The sequence below is a fragment of the Rhinatrema bivittatum genome, unplaced genomic scaffold, assembly GCF_901001135.1.
Source record: "Rhinatrema bivittatum unplaced genomic scaffold, aRhiBiv1.1, whole genome shotgun sequence".
In the NCBI taxonomy this organism is placed as follows: Eukaryota; Metazoa; Chordata; class Amphibia; order Gymnophiona; family Rhinatrematidae; genus Rhinatrema; species Rhinatrema bivittatum.
Genome location: NW_021820692.1, coordinates 124,051 through 139,530, shown reverse-complemented (window position 1 = coordinate 139,530; position 15,480 = coordinate 124,051). Strand labels below are relative to the sequence as shown.

At 41.6% G+C, this 15,480-nt stretch overlaps 1 protein-coding gene across 1 annotated transcript; it reads left to right on the top strand.

The window, feature by feature from the left end:
* The first annotated feature begins 6,507 nt into the window (after positions 1-6,507).
* On the top strand, positions 6,508-8,850 carry LOC115081953 (gastrula zinc finger protein XlCGF57.1-like). Its single transcript, XM_029586195.1, has one exon. The coding sequence runs from the start codon at positions 6,652-6,654 to the stop codon at positions 8,527-8,529; it is 1,878 nt and encodes a 625-aa protein (XP_029442055.1). The 5' UTR covers positions 6,508-6,651; the 3' UTR covers positions 8,530-8,850.
* The last annotated feature ends 6,630 nt before the right edge of the window (positions 8,851-15,480 follow it).

Genomic DNA, 15,480 nt, shown 5'->3' with positions numbered 1-15,480 from the left:
GCAAACTTGAAAAGGTATGGTACCTCAGAGGATATGTCCAGGGGCAGGACCAGGTCCATTTCGAGGATTATTCTGTGCACATGTTACACATTGATTAACTGCATTCTTAGTTAATTGAGTAATACGATTGATGTAATATGTTTTTTCCAATAATCTTGCCAGTGAATCACATAAGAACATAAGAAAATGCCATACTGGGTCAGACCAAGGGTCCATCAAGCCCAGCATCCTGTTTCCAACAGTGGCCAATCCAGGCCATAAGAACCTGGCAAGTACCCAAAAACTAAGTCTATTCCATGTAACCATTGCCAATGGCAGTGGCTATTCTCCAAGTGAACTCAATAGCAGGTAATGGACTTCTCCTCCAAGAACTTATCCAATCCTTTTTTAAACACAGCTATACTAACTGCATGAACCACATTCTCTGGCAACAAATTCCAGAGTTTAATTGTGCATTGAGTAAAAAGAACTTACTCCGATTAGTTTTAAATGTGCCCCATGCTAACTTCATGGAGTGTCCCCTAGTCTTTCTACTATCCGAAAGAGTAAATAACCGATTCACATCTACCCGTTCTAGACCTCTCATGATTTTAAACACCTCTATCATATCCCCCCTCAGTCGTCCAAGATGAGTGTGATCATGTGCTTCCTTTACTACTGTCCAAGCAATGGTTTCAGGTATCCATATTCGACCATCTTGTAGAATCCACCATCCATTTTGTTGATGAAAATTTTCATATTGTGCCCATTCAGTCTCTTCTGTAGTATAAATAGGGATTTCCTTTGGAAATTGTAAAAGAGGACATGTCGTTGTCGTTGTGTTTATAGCGGGACTCAGGAAGGCAACTTCAGACAGCTTTTCAATCTAAAAAGCAAGTTTATTTAATAGAAAGACAGGGACAATGAAAAGGCGGAACAAGAAAAAGAGGAAGTTGTTTGTTCCCCGAGAAGCAGGCTTGTTACAAAGGGGTATTCAGTGCTGCTTCTCAGTGCGGAGCCGTGTGTCCTGAAACTTTTAAACTTTTTGCATTGTCCAATAGAAATGTGTTGACACGCATCCTGGGTTGTGTTTTCTACTTCCGGTAACCATGGGGATCGTTATTTTTAGTCCAATCAGGTACTGACAAGTACTGTCTCTGGGGAGTTGGCTTCTTCCGGTGCTGGTCTTGTCAAAGCACATGGTAGACGAAGAGCTTGCCAAAGCACATGGTGGTGAAAATAGGTTGCCAATAAAGTCAGAAATACCAATAGACTTTCTTTCTATATACATTCCCCCCCTTGAAGAGTTGGAAAACTCTTCACCAATGAAAGGCTGAGATTGTATTTCCTGGATTGAAATAATCATAGCATCAATTTTGTGTTACCCCTCCTTTTGGACTGTTAAAAATGGCTTCCATATTCTTTATGGTACTGAAACATCCTTCTCACATATCTTCTCAATCATTACACATCCTGTATTTTGCTTTTATTTTCATTCCATCTCATATTCACTCTTCATTCAGGTACTGTTCTGGCCTTCTTCCAGTTGATCCAAGTTTCTGTAGTGGGTTCCTATTAGCAGCATACAAGTGACCTATATTTCCAATTAATCCTCCAATGATGATTATTGCTTCAACCATTCTACTCAGGTTACATGCACTGTCTTAGGTTGCCCATGGTACACAATCCTAATGATTGGCTACCTGGTGCTACCCGTCATCGTTAAAGCATAACAGCCTGAGGAGGGTACATTTATTTCCAATATTGCTGATGGTAACTGAAAGGCTTTCTTTAATATGGTATAGAAGTTCATAGTTGTCGTCAACCGCAATGCAGGATGTTGTCTCAGGCCATTAAATAACAAACTTCATTCACTCTCACAATCAATCATTGGCAAACTCACTTAGAAATGTAAGCCACTTTAACTGTGTTTCCCACCAAATTAAACCAAATTCTATGACATACAAACCCTTAATCCTTTAAGAGATCTTACCACATCAGATTCAGGAGGAGATTAATTATGTTCATCATTAGGTGTTGTCGAATTGTGGTGACTTGATCTTATACTTCAGATGAAGAATTAACCATAATATTGAGTCCTGGCATTTTAGGCATAGCAGAAGCAATGGTACTTCCCAAAACGGCGGAACAAAGGCAAATGCATGGTAGGCTAAAACATAACAGAAGGCCAATGCATATGAATGTTATAAGAATACAAACAAATGCTTTAAAACTAAATCAGTAGTTAGGATTTTTGAAGAGACATCCATTCCAAAGGGAATAAGGGATGTCTGTAACTAATGAGATGATATCTATGAATGCTAACTATGTGGTGTTTAAGAATTGGGAAATCAAATGAATGTCGTAATTCTGTCTTTAACTTGTAACCGGGAATAACTATATAAACATTTGGGACTACATTAAACCTTTAGAATTACTAGCTATGCCCGAATTGAAGGGGACATGTTTGTCTGTGCAGCCTATTCACATGAGCTGCCTAAGTACGGTGTGATGTGAAGGCTGGACTTGACAAACTATGCTGCAGCACATTGCGCCGGTCTGCCACTGGCTCGCAGACATCTGAGCACGTCTGGACTAGGAAGGGCAGATTGAAGTAACTGGAGATGAACACAAACGTGGAAAACAATAATGAAATCACATCATAGATAGTAATTTAAACCAGTTATCTATGGGACCTAGGATAAATGAGCATCTCAATTAGTCATATAATGGATATAAGAGAAACTGGGAATAGCAGCAAAAACTCCTGTATCCGGAGTTACTGTAGTGTGTAGCATGTAGGTGTATGTGGATGTTATGCTAGATATCCAAATCATGGGCATTTGCAGAATGGCATATGGGCTGGGTGTGTATGGCAATCAATTATCATTGACATTTGACAAAGCATAGTGTGGGATAATGCCTAACAGTTAATCTTGTGTAAAGAACTGACAATTGGGATTGATCTGATCTGATCAGGGCAATATGGTTCACACAATCATGAGAACTGCATTAAGGTAAGGTACAGCAAACAATAAGGCAAAATATAATCAAGCAAGATTAATAAAGTTCAATGATGAGTGGGTATGAATTCTGTGATTAGGGCGAAACTTCTGTAGAAGGGATGGGAAGAATGGAGTAAGTCCCATAAATGTCGTTTTCAAGCTTTCAGTAAGGTGTATCAACTTTTCATTCATCACGGCCTAATTGGGATATGTGCTTCTTTAATGGTTTCAGATACCTAATATGGTAAAGTAGCATAAAATCAAATTAATCATTTAAAGGAAAGTCATCTGCGGTAAGCTGAACCACAAACAACAATATTCAGACATTACATTAAACATATGTTACACTAGACTGACACAAATTCATCCATCCTACAAATATACATTCATTGTCTTCTTACATTAGACAGACAACAGATAACATATAATTTGAGCTCAAAATTCGTATCAAAAATGTATCAAAAAGAAAATTAGATCAAAAATCAAACATGTGTTTGAAAAATGTTTGAAAAATAAAAGTTCAGAATCTGTTTAAAAGGTAGAAAAAGGAAATAAAACTGAAGTTCCTTTAAGTCAGGAAGACTGAAGACCTGAAAAGTAAAAAACTAGTATACAACTGAATTATGAAAATAACAAATATTGTGCATATAGATTTTAACCTGGAAAAATAAATTCAACCAATTAATATTAAATAAATTCAATCAATAATATTCTGAGCTTACAGTCAATGTGTCATACCAAATAATTAGAACTTGAATATCAAATAATTAAATATCCAATAATTAGAACAATTAGAACTTAAATATGCTACGTTTAAAACAAAGTAACCTTTTCTCCTTTTTTTTTTTTTTTCGTTTGCCGCACAGCCAGCACTGACAGAACAGATAAGCAGTAGGGATGTGCAGACCAAAAGTTTATGTTCATAAGTCCATAAGTTCGAAAGAGGGGGGTCAATTTCGGTCAATATGGACATATGGGAGAATTCCATAAGTTGAGTCTATGTCCATACGTGCAACCGGTTCCCTAAATAAAAATTTAAACCCCTCACCACTCCTTAATCCCCCCCCAAGACATTATCAAAACTCCCTGGTGGTCCAGCGGGGAGTCAGGACGCCATTTCTGTACTCCTTTGCGAGGAGCACGTGACGTCGGCGTCACGCGGAGTGACGCGGACGTCACGTGATTCCCCGCGCGTTCGCTCCGGACCCTCGTTGGACCCAAAAGGAACTTTTTGGTCAGCTTGGACGGAGGAGGAAAGTTGCAGTGCAAGGGTAGTTTTTTATGATGGAATGGTCGGACCAGGGGGACAGGAGGCCAGGAGGAGGAGTGGATGGTATTAATGAGTGAATTAGTAAAGATAAGGTCAAGGGTATGTCCAGCCTTGTGGGTCGGGGTATGAATGATTTGTGTGAAACCCATCGCATCTAGGGATGATATGAATACTTCGCATGGGGGGAATTTGTGGTATGGAGTCACACATGAAGATTGAAGTCGCCAAGGCGAATAGTAGGAATGTTGGGAGAGAGTGAGTCAGTAAGAAATTCGATAAGAGGAGAGGGGTCTTTTTCTAGCAGACCCGGAGGGGTATAAATCAAGCAGATTTGTAGAGAGTTTTGATTTGAAGAGGCCTACTTCGTATTGGACAGGAATGTTGCAGGTTTGTAGGGTGAGTTTGGAATTCCTTTTTGCTATAAGGAGTAGTCCTCCTCCTCTTTTCTTTTTGCGGGGGATGGAGAATATATCATAGGTTTCCAGGGGAAATTGGTTGAAGAGTGGAGTGTCAGAGGATTTAAACCAGGTTTCAGTCACAGCACAGATTTCTGGTTTGGAGTCTGTTAATATATCCTGGAGAAGGTGTGTTTTTTGTTACAGGGATTGTGCGTTAAAGAGAAGAAGTGAGATGAGGGATAGGGTGAGGAGTTGCGTGGAGGGAGATATGGGAATGGTGGTCAGGCGTCTTTTTTGAGCGGTGGGTGGGCTGGAGGGGGGGGAATGATAGTTTGAGGGGGTATCTGTTTTGGTAATTGGAGGGACAGTGGCAGGAAGGCGGAGGCATTGTTGAAAAAAAAGGAGTGGCAGAGGTTTACACTGGGAAAAGTAACAAGAGGCAGACAAAATGGAAAAAATTATACAGGGTGTTCAAACAATTCTCAGTAAGGGGGCGCACAAAGGGGCAGGCCCCTTTGTCGCGCTCCTTCAGCGCGTGACGCTGGGAAGCGAGCGGGCTTTTAAAGTAGTCGAGTCACGTCCTCCTGGCGTCACAGGAGCGACTGATGGCCCTTTCCGATGGCAGCGGTGGTGAAGAAGATGCCGGCATAGGTTGAGGAGGCAAGGTCCGGAAGGTAAGCAGGACCTTACCTTTATATTTCTATAAAGACATCTTAGATAAGTTTTCATAGGCATCACATAAAGCTTTCTGCTAAGTCACAGAATTCTTTAATATCAGAGATCCCATGTGTTGATTATTTGATCCTTCTGAACGTCTCATCTCAGGTTATTGGTAGCTTTCCATGCCATTGTCATTTACACATGATTAATTCCTTCTTTTTATATCCAGCAGACAATGAGGTCATACAGAAAGAGAAGAGGGAGGAGAATCGAGAAGAACACCCTATAGTATTAGCACTTACACCAAGACAATCAGGAAATGTCTGTGAGAATCTTGCCCAGAGGACTGAAGGGGAGACATTAGCCAAAGACAGCAGGAATCAGAGAAGAAGGAGCAAGACTCTGCAGGAAACTCACCGGATGGAGTTACTGCTTGTGAGAGAAGTGAAAGGGAGTTCACAGACATCCCTGAGCACCAGAGACATCTGAGAAGAGAGAATCCCTTCCAAAGTAATAACAGTGATCAAATAACTTCTGACTTCCAGCAGAAAGAGGAGGAAGGGAAGAAATCCTTTCACTGTGACACCTGTGGGAAAAACTTTAATAGAAAGTGTCATTTTGTGTTGCACCAGAGAAATCACCCAGGTGCAAGACCATGTAAACAGAAGTTAACTCTGAAATTACACCAGAGAATCCACACTGAAGGGAGCACTTTCACTTGTATCGAATGCAAGAAAACCTTTTCTTGCAGGGAATCCTTAGTAATACACCAAAGAACGCACACAGGTAAGAGACCCTCTCATTGCCCTCAAAATGGAGAATCTTACAGTTCTGAGTTCCTCTTCATTACATCACCAGAAAATGGAGACCGAAGCGAGAACATTTTTATGTTCTGAAAGTGGAGAAAACATTCAATGCAAGACCTAATAATAAACCAAGAAATACAGAGAGAAAATTATTCATTAGTACTGACAAGAAACTTCAATCAGAAAGGAACCTTCACAAGACAACGAAAATTCCAACCAGGAGAGAGGGCATTTTCAAGTAATGAATGCAATAAATGTTTTATGATGAGGGGGAAGTCATTTTAAGAGGCAGAAAAAAAACTTACTGGTGAAAGACCATTGTCTTGCATTCAGTCTGAAAAAAGCTTCCGTGGTAAGGCAGTTGACTCAGAACAGAAGAAAATCCCAAAGTAGAAAGTCAATTTATATGCACTGAGTGTGGTAAAAGCTTCAGCCAGAAGTGCAAACTCATAATCCACCAGCGAATCCACACTGGAGAAAAAACATTTAAATGTATTGAATATGGTAAAAGCTTCAGTCAGAAGACATTTCTCATGCAGCATCAAAGAGTCAATACAGGAGAAAAACCTTTTAAATGTACTGAATGTTGTAAAGGCTTCAGTGACCAAACATCTCTTATAGTGCATCAAAGAATCCATACTGGAGAGAAACATTTTAAATGTACTGAATGTGGTAAAAGATTCACGCAGAAGCACAATTTCATATTTCATCAAAGAGTCCATACAGGAGAAAAACAATTTAAATGTACTGAATGTGGTAAAAGATTCACTCGGGAGGCGCCTTTCATTGTGCATCAGAGAACACATACTGGAGAAAAACCATTTAAATGTACTGAATGTGGTAAAGGCTTGAGTTCCAAGGCATCGCTTACATTGCATCAGAGAATCCATACTGGAGAAAAACCATTTAAATGTACTGAATGTGGTAAAAGCTTTAGTCGGAAGCAATCTCTCATGCAGCATCAGATAATCCATACTGGAGAGAAACATTTTAAATGTACTGAATGTGGTAAAAGCTTTTATCAGAAGTCATATCTCATTCAGCATCAGAGAATCCATACTGGAGAGAAACATTTTAAATGTACTGAATGTGGTAAAAGCTTTTATCAGAAGTCATATCTCATTCAGCATCAGAGAATCCATACCGGAGAAAAACCATTTAAATGTACTGAATGTGGTAAAAGATTCACGCAGAAGCACAATTTCATATTTCATCAGAGAGTCCATACAGGAGAAAAACCATTTAAATGTACTGAATGTGGTAAAAGCTTTAGTTGGGAGACATTTCTCATGCAGCATCAGAAAATTCATACTGGAGAAAAACCATTTAATTGTACGGAATGTGGTAAAAGATTCACTCGGGAGGTGCCTTTCATTGTGCATCAGAGAACACATACTGGAGAGAAAAGATTTAAATGTACTGAATGTGGTAAAGGCTTTAGTTGGAAGTCATCTCTCATGCGGCATCAGAGAATACATACTGGAGAAAAACCATTTAAATGTCCTGAATGTGGTAAAGGTTTTCGTCTGACGCGATCTCTCATGCAGCATCAGAAAATTCATAATGGAGAAAAACCATTTAAATGTACTGAATGTGGTAAAAGATTCACTCGGCGGGTGCATTTCAATGTGCATCAGAGAACACATACTGGAGAAAAACCATTTAAATGTGCTGAATGTGATAAAAGCTTGAGTTCCAAGGAATCGCTTACATTGCATCAGAGAATCCATACTGGAGAAAAACCATTTAAATGTACTGAATGTGGTAAAAGCTTTTGTTGGAAGCGATCTCTCATGCAGCATCAGATAATCCATACTGGAGAGAAACAATTTAAATGTGCTGAATGTGGTAAAGGCTTGAGTTCCAAGGAATCGCTTACATTGCACCAGGGAATCCATACTGGAGAAAAACCATTTAAATGTATTGAATGTGGTAAAAGCTTTTATCGGAAGCAATCTTTCATGCAGCATCAGATAATCCATACTGGAGAGAAACGATTTAAATGTACTGAATGTGGTAAAGGCTTTAGTTGGAAGTCATCTCTCATGCGGCATCAGAGAATCCATACTGGAGAGAAACCATTTAAATGTACTGAATGTGGTAAAGGCTTCGGTGCCCAAACATCTCTTATATCGCATCAGAGAACGCATACTGGTGAGAAACCATTTAAATGTACCGAATGTGGTAAAAGCTTTAGTTGGAAGCTCTCTCACATGCAGCATCAGAGAATCCATACTGGAGAGAAACCACTTAAATGTACTGAATGTGGTAAAAGCTTCAGTGACCAAACATCTCTTATATTGCATCAGAGAATGCATACTGAAGAGAAACCATTTAAATGTACTGAATGTGGTAAAAGCTTTTATCGGACGCAATCTCTCATGCTGCATCAGAGAATCCATACTGGATAGAAACATATTAAATGCTCTGAATGTGGTAAAGCTTTAGTCGGAAGACACCTCTCATGCAGCATCAGAGAATTCATACTGGAGGAAAATCATTTAAATGTACTGAATGTGGTAAAAGCTTTAGTCAGAAGACATCACTCATGCAGCATCAGAAAATTCATACTGGAGGAAAATCAAGTTAATGTACTATGTCTGGTAAAAACTTCAGTAGAAAGGAAGACCTTGCAAGCCACCAGAAAAGTTGCACAGGAGTCAAATTCAGTTAACATGCTTTCATATAGTTTTGGAATAGAACACTGGCCTAATAAAGATATTAAAATGCTGGATGCAAGAACATTAAAACTTCTCCATTTCCATCAAATAAGCTATAAGAATCAGGGAGGTTGATATTCAGATGTCAGAAAACTGGATAATTAGGACTTATCCATCCATCTTACTGCTACTGAATATCCAGTTATGTTCAATGGCTGAGTAAGTTATGGGTGGGCAGTGGGTGGTTTGGCCAATGAATATTATTCAGCTAAGTAGCGATTTTGGCAACATGGGGGTTTTGCATGATTTGTAGTTTATTTTTTTGCCCTGTGACACTTTTCCCCAGAGAGCTCATTCCCTGTGTGCTGGCTTCCAGGTAGTGTTTGACCGCTGCACTGTAGTTCAGGCAGAGGCTTTGGATGCTGCCTTGACTGAAGGTGGCTTGATCAGCATTCATATCCCAGCAGCCCTGAGTACATGTAACACTGAAACACACCCTGCAGTGCCATTGGCCAGAAAGCTCACTATTAATACTGTGTTTCCTGATTGGCCCTGGAGACAGAGAACTTACCCTGAGGGTTCTGGAACTCTCCAGCCTCAGCTAGCAGTGAAGAGGAAGATCTCTGTGCTGAGGCCCTGTTCAGCTTCTGTGGACCCATTCCAAATAAACAATAGTGGACAGCCTTTTTCCTGACCTCCCTAGCTAAGTACTGAAAGTGTTCAGTTAACTTTTGCAGTATAATCCTTTTTTGCCTATTTCTGTTTACAGTTTAAATCTTTTATCTGGTCACTGTTCCTACTTTTTCTTAATAAACTTATTGGTTTGTTAGCTCTCCCTGTCTTGAACTAATGACCCAATAATCTGTACTGATGGTCTGTGGGTGTATTTCTAGGAACTGTGTGGCCCTTGTTGTGAGGGGCCTCAGTGTCCCTAGAAACCACCAGGGGATAGCTTGTGGGTGGGAAATTTGCCCAGAGGAAAGCAGGAATTCAGGTGGCAGGTGTCAGTGTAGAAGCATGTGCGCAGGTGTAGGCTGGTCTGGGCAGTGCTTGGCGGGATCTTCCAAGTGACCACAGGGTTATCCTGAGTGAATGTTAGGGATGGCAAGCGGCATTACACAATAGACCTCTGTTTGGTTTTTTTCTGGTGGCAGAGGTGGTATCATCGGGCTCAGTGCATGGGGTGAGTGTCATCACTCATTAAGTGGTTCAGAGTGTTTTTTGCTCTGCAACTTCCATACACAGAGCATAGTGAACGAGTGCATCAGTAACAGGGTCTCTTTCCCCATTCAGCTTTGTGGGCAGGGTTAGGAATGTTACGTTCTGTGTGTGTTGAACTAGAAAGTGGGCCCTTAGACTGTGGCAAGAGTTGACTCCACCCACAGGGAGGAGCCTTGTGGGGACTCACCACAGCCAGGATCATAGGGCAGTTATTGGGGAGTGTCTATACAACGGAAGGATTGTCATTATGTATATATGGGGTATGGGGTATCTTGTGCTTTGTACAGTGGGTGACAGAATCGCGTACTATGTAATTTGCTGCTAACATGGGAGAACTCAAAATATGTTCTTGGAATGTTAAAGGTCTAAATACCCACCGTAAGAGAAAATGCCTACTACAAGACGCAATCTGGGACCGGGTAGATATCCTGTTATGGCAGGAAACACATTTGAGGAAAAAATACAAAAAATGAATGTTCTCCACCCATTTTCCCAATCAATATTTCTCAGCGGCAACTAAGGATAATAAATATGGTGGGGTAAAGATCCTTTTTGCTAAATCTGTTACTGTGAACGTACGCTCGAGGGTCGATACCTTATCCTTAAATTTATGTTAGGCTCGGCCATATATACATTGATTAACGTGTATGCACCAAATTCTGGGCAAGGGCCATTCTTGATACAACTATCCAATACTATGAAGCAATGGGTGGAGGGCAAACTCCTAATTGGAGGTGATTTTAATTTGACTAGATATCCGTTCCTAGATTCTAGTAAGGGACCTGGTGGTTATTCAGGAGCTCACAGAAAGGGATTAAAATTCCTCCTGCAAGAATGGAACTTAATTGACGCATGGCGTATATTACATACCACTAACTATAACTATACATTTTATTGTAAGGTGCACCAGTCTTATTCCCGGATTGACTATTTCTTAGTTGACAAAGCTCTGATGAATAAAGTACAGGATACGGGGATAGCGCCCATAACCTGGTCAGACCATGCTGCCATCTGGATCACACTAAAGGGCTTGGGGGTTCAATCTGGGGAGCGATATTGGAGACTTAATGAAAGCCTTCTAAACGACCAAGAATATTGTGACGTTTTGGAACGGGGAATGACACAATGTTTACAGGAAAATACTACGGAAGATGTAACAACAGCTACAGTTTGGGAATGCTTTAAAACAGTGGCTCGGGGTAAACTGGTAGCAAGGGCATCATATTTGCAGAAAAAAAACAAATGCAAAACGTTTAAGTATACTACAAAGGAGTGGTAAATTAGAAATTGGACACAAGCTGGGAGTAGACTTTAGAACGGGCCAACAACTAGCTCATTTACGCAGTGAATTAAAGGATTTATCCTTACAGGATGTTGCCTTTCAATTGGACAAAGCTAAACAATCGTTTTTCGAGGGGGGTAATAAGGCAGGAAGCCATTTAGCTAGGAAATTGAGAGTTAGGATGATTCATAATCAAATACTGAAAATGTGGTTGGAAACCAGAGAAGTGGTCACAGACAATGATAGTATATGTAATCGATTTACCCAATTTTATCAGCAACTACACTGGGAGATCTGATATCACCAAACAAGACATAGAAAACTATTTAGCTGAGATACCACTTCCTCCTTTGGATGAATCTCGAGCTGGGACACTAAATCAAGCTATCACAGAGTTGGAGGTACTCCAAGCCATTAAAGATTTAAAATTGGGAAAATCACCAAGGTGGTATCTCAACCTTTGGTGGCAGCATTTAATAGTCTATTGGAAGTTGGTCAAATTACCACTCATGCTAACAAAGCAGGAATTACTATCTTAGCTAAGCTGCATAGAGACAACACTCAATGTGGAGCGTATAGACCCATCTCTTTAATAAATTTGGATTTAAAAATCTTAGCAAAAATCTTAGCGACTCATTTGGGAAGGGTAGCTACCCTATTGATCCATCCTGATCAGACCAGCTTTGTGTCTGGTCACTTAGCAGCAGATAATGTGAGGAGGGTAATAGACATCCTAGGTCATGCTAAGGCAACTCAGCTTCCTATGATCTTACTCACAGTAGATGCAGAAAAAGCGTTTGACTTAGTCCATTGGGAATATTTATTTTTGGTTTTAGAAAAAATGGGGATGGGAGGTAATTTCTTAACATGGATTAAGAGGCTTTACTCTGACTTCCGGGGATGATGTCACCCGCGGCGGAAGCCTAAGGAACGAGCTCCGCGACTCCCTCCCCCAAATCCTTTACCATCGCCGTGCAAAACGATTCCTCGTACTCCAGGTGGCAACCGGCAGGGTCCTTCTCGCCTGGAGCGTTAACGCCGTGTTTTTGGGCAAAATCGACATCGGGGAATGCGGTGTGCGCCATTGCCGTTCCGGCACTGCTATGGAGCGGCGAAGCCTCGTACCTAAAATGGCGGCCGGGGCCGACAGCCCGAAACAGCTAGCGTCTATCTCTGAAGATGTGCTGCTCCAGATCTCGTCGAGAGTCTCCGCGGCTCTCGACAACAGACTAACAAAAATATAAACGGCCATGGATGACGTAAAGGCCGCAGTAGAGGGCCAGGCAAAGAGGTTGGAAGGCGTGGAGGAGCGCGTGGGGAAACAAGATGATCACCTCGTGGCCTCGGAACAGCAGGTACAGCTTTTGCTTAATCAACAAGCTACTCTACTAGAGCGGATAAAGGATCAAGAAAATAGAAATCGCCGCAATAATCTTCGAATCGTGGGCTTGCCGGAATCTGTGTCGTATCCTGAAATTTATGTAGTCTTGGAGAACATAAGAACATAAGAAAATGCCATACTGGGTCAGATCAAGGGTCCATCAAGTCCAGCATTCTGTTTCCAACAGTGGCCAATCCAGGCCATAAGAACCTGGCAAGTACCCAAAAACTAAGTTTATTCCATGTTACCATTGCTAATGGCAGTGGCTATTCTTTAAGTGAACTTAATAGCAGGTAATGGACTTCTCCTCCAAGAACTCATCCAATCCTTTTTTAAACACAGCTATACTAACTGCACTAACCACATCCTCTGGCAACAAATTCCTGAGGTTAATTGTGCGTTGAGTAAAAAAGAACTTTCTCCGATTAGTTTTAAATGTGCCCCATGCTAACTTCATGGAGTGCCCCCTAGTCTTTCTATTATCCGAAAGAGTAAATAACCTATTCATATCTACCCGTTCCAGAGCTCTCATGATTTTAAACACCTCTATCATATCCCCCCTCAGCCGTCTCTTTTCCATGCTGAAAAGTCCTAACCTCTTTAGTCTTTCCTCATAGGGGAGCTGTTCCATTCCCCTTATCATTTTGGTAGCCCTTCTCTGTACCTTCTCCATCGCAATTATATCTCTTTTGAGATGCGGCGACCAGAATTGTACACAGTATTCAAGGTGCGGTCTCACCATGGAGCGATACAGAGGCATTATGACATTTTCCGTTTTATTCACCATTCCCTTTCTAATAATTCCCAACATTCCTTTGTTTCGCCCCTTCGTGTCGCCCCTCGCTCCCCCCGAGCATTACCCCACCAGCACCGTACCAGTGCTAACCCAGCGCTCATCCTGCAACAACCATCCAGCGCTCATCCTGCAACAACCATCCAGCGCTCATCCTGCAACAACCATCCAGCGCTCATCCTGCAAGAATCATCCAGCGCTCATCCTGCAAGAATCATCCAGCGCTCATCCTGCAAGAACCATCCAGCGCTCACTCTGCAACAACCATCCAGCTAACCATCCTGCAAGCAACCATCCTGCATCCAACCTGCAAGCAACCATCCAGCTAACCATCCAAAAATGTTTCCAGCTCTTCCAATACCAATTTTGCAACACCACCTCCTACCTAAAAGACCATCTGCCAGACAAGCCCTTCACTACAACTTAAAAACACTCACCCCTATTCTGATTGCACCAATCACCCAGCTTCTAGGCCTCACCCTCTTCTCACTCTCACTCTTCAATGCACAATCCCTAACAAAAAAATCCCTAATTTTCAATGATTACCTCACAGACGCCAAGCCAGACATTTGCGCAGTAACAGAAACATGGCTCAAGCCCTCAGATACAGCCTTAATAAACCAACTCCCTACGCAGACCTATGACTTCTTCTCACTCCCAAGACTGAAAAAAAGAGGAGGGGGAATCCTTCTGGCTACCAAAAAAAGCCTTAACTTCACCCAACACCCATTCAGTTCTAACACAAAACTGGAAGTCGGTTTCTTCACATCACAACATCTTCAAATCCTTCTTGTCTACGCACCCCCAGGGCTCCTAGAATCCGATGTCTCCCCCATCCTTGAAATCACCACTACGCTTATCAACCTGGATTCTCCAGCAATCATCTTAGGAGATTTAAATCTGCACATAGACAATCCTTCACCATCTAACAGCTGCGTAACCCTCCTCACAGCCCTCTCAGCAATGGGATTCCAACAATTAGTCAACGAACCTACACACAAAGCGGGTCACACTCTGGACTTGATTTTCACCAACAAAGGCATTACGACTACATCCAATTTGAAGAACATAAAGGTTCCATGGTCGGATCACACTCTCATCTCTTCCTCTTTCGCCCTGAAAGAAACCAACACTCCTAATATCCCCTCACCGTCATTCCAATACAGAAGGCGATGCTCCCCAGAAGACCTTCACAACCAGTTGAATTCTCAGCTCCCTGTATTAGATTTCACCGACCCGAACACTGCCATTCGTTCCTGGAACAACATAACAGAAAACATAGCTAACAAGCTCTGCCCTTCAACTATAAAAAAATCTCACACCAACGCCTCCAACAGACAGCCTTGGTTCACCAATGAACTTAGAAAACTAAAACAAAGCTTAAGAAAGAAAGAAGCGACTTGGCGTAAAACCCCCTGTGACATCACCATTTCTTCATACAAATCCACACTATATCAGTATAAAGCCCTCACATCAAAATCAAAAAAAGATTATTTGCATCTAAGATTCACAACCTGGTCTTTGATGCTAAAGTTCTCTTCGCTTATGTCTCCAGCCTCACTCAAACCATACCGCGAGAAATCCCCGGCGACATGGCACAGTCTAAAGCTGATGAACTCGCTCAGTTTTTCCAAAATAAAATCAACAATCTTTTAACTCAACTGCCTTCCAATACCGCTGACACCCTTCCATCATATCAACACCCGACCTTCAAAAACTCCAGCCTAAACACTTTTGAGCCAGTCTCTTCCACGGAGATACAAGCCATCTTGAGAAGAATGAAACCCTCGTCTCATCCTGCAGACCATATCCCCACCAAACTACTTCTATCTATTCCAGACACAATAGCCACATCATTGACAAACATCATCAACTGCTCTCTAGCCCAAGGATCCTTCCCAGATGATCTCAAAATGGCCTCAATCTCACCACTCCTAAAGAAACCCAACCTTGATCCGAAGGACCCTAACAACTTCCGCCCCATAGCTAACCTTCCATTCATCGCCAAGATCATGGAAAAACTAG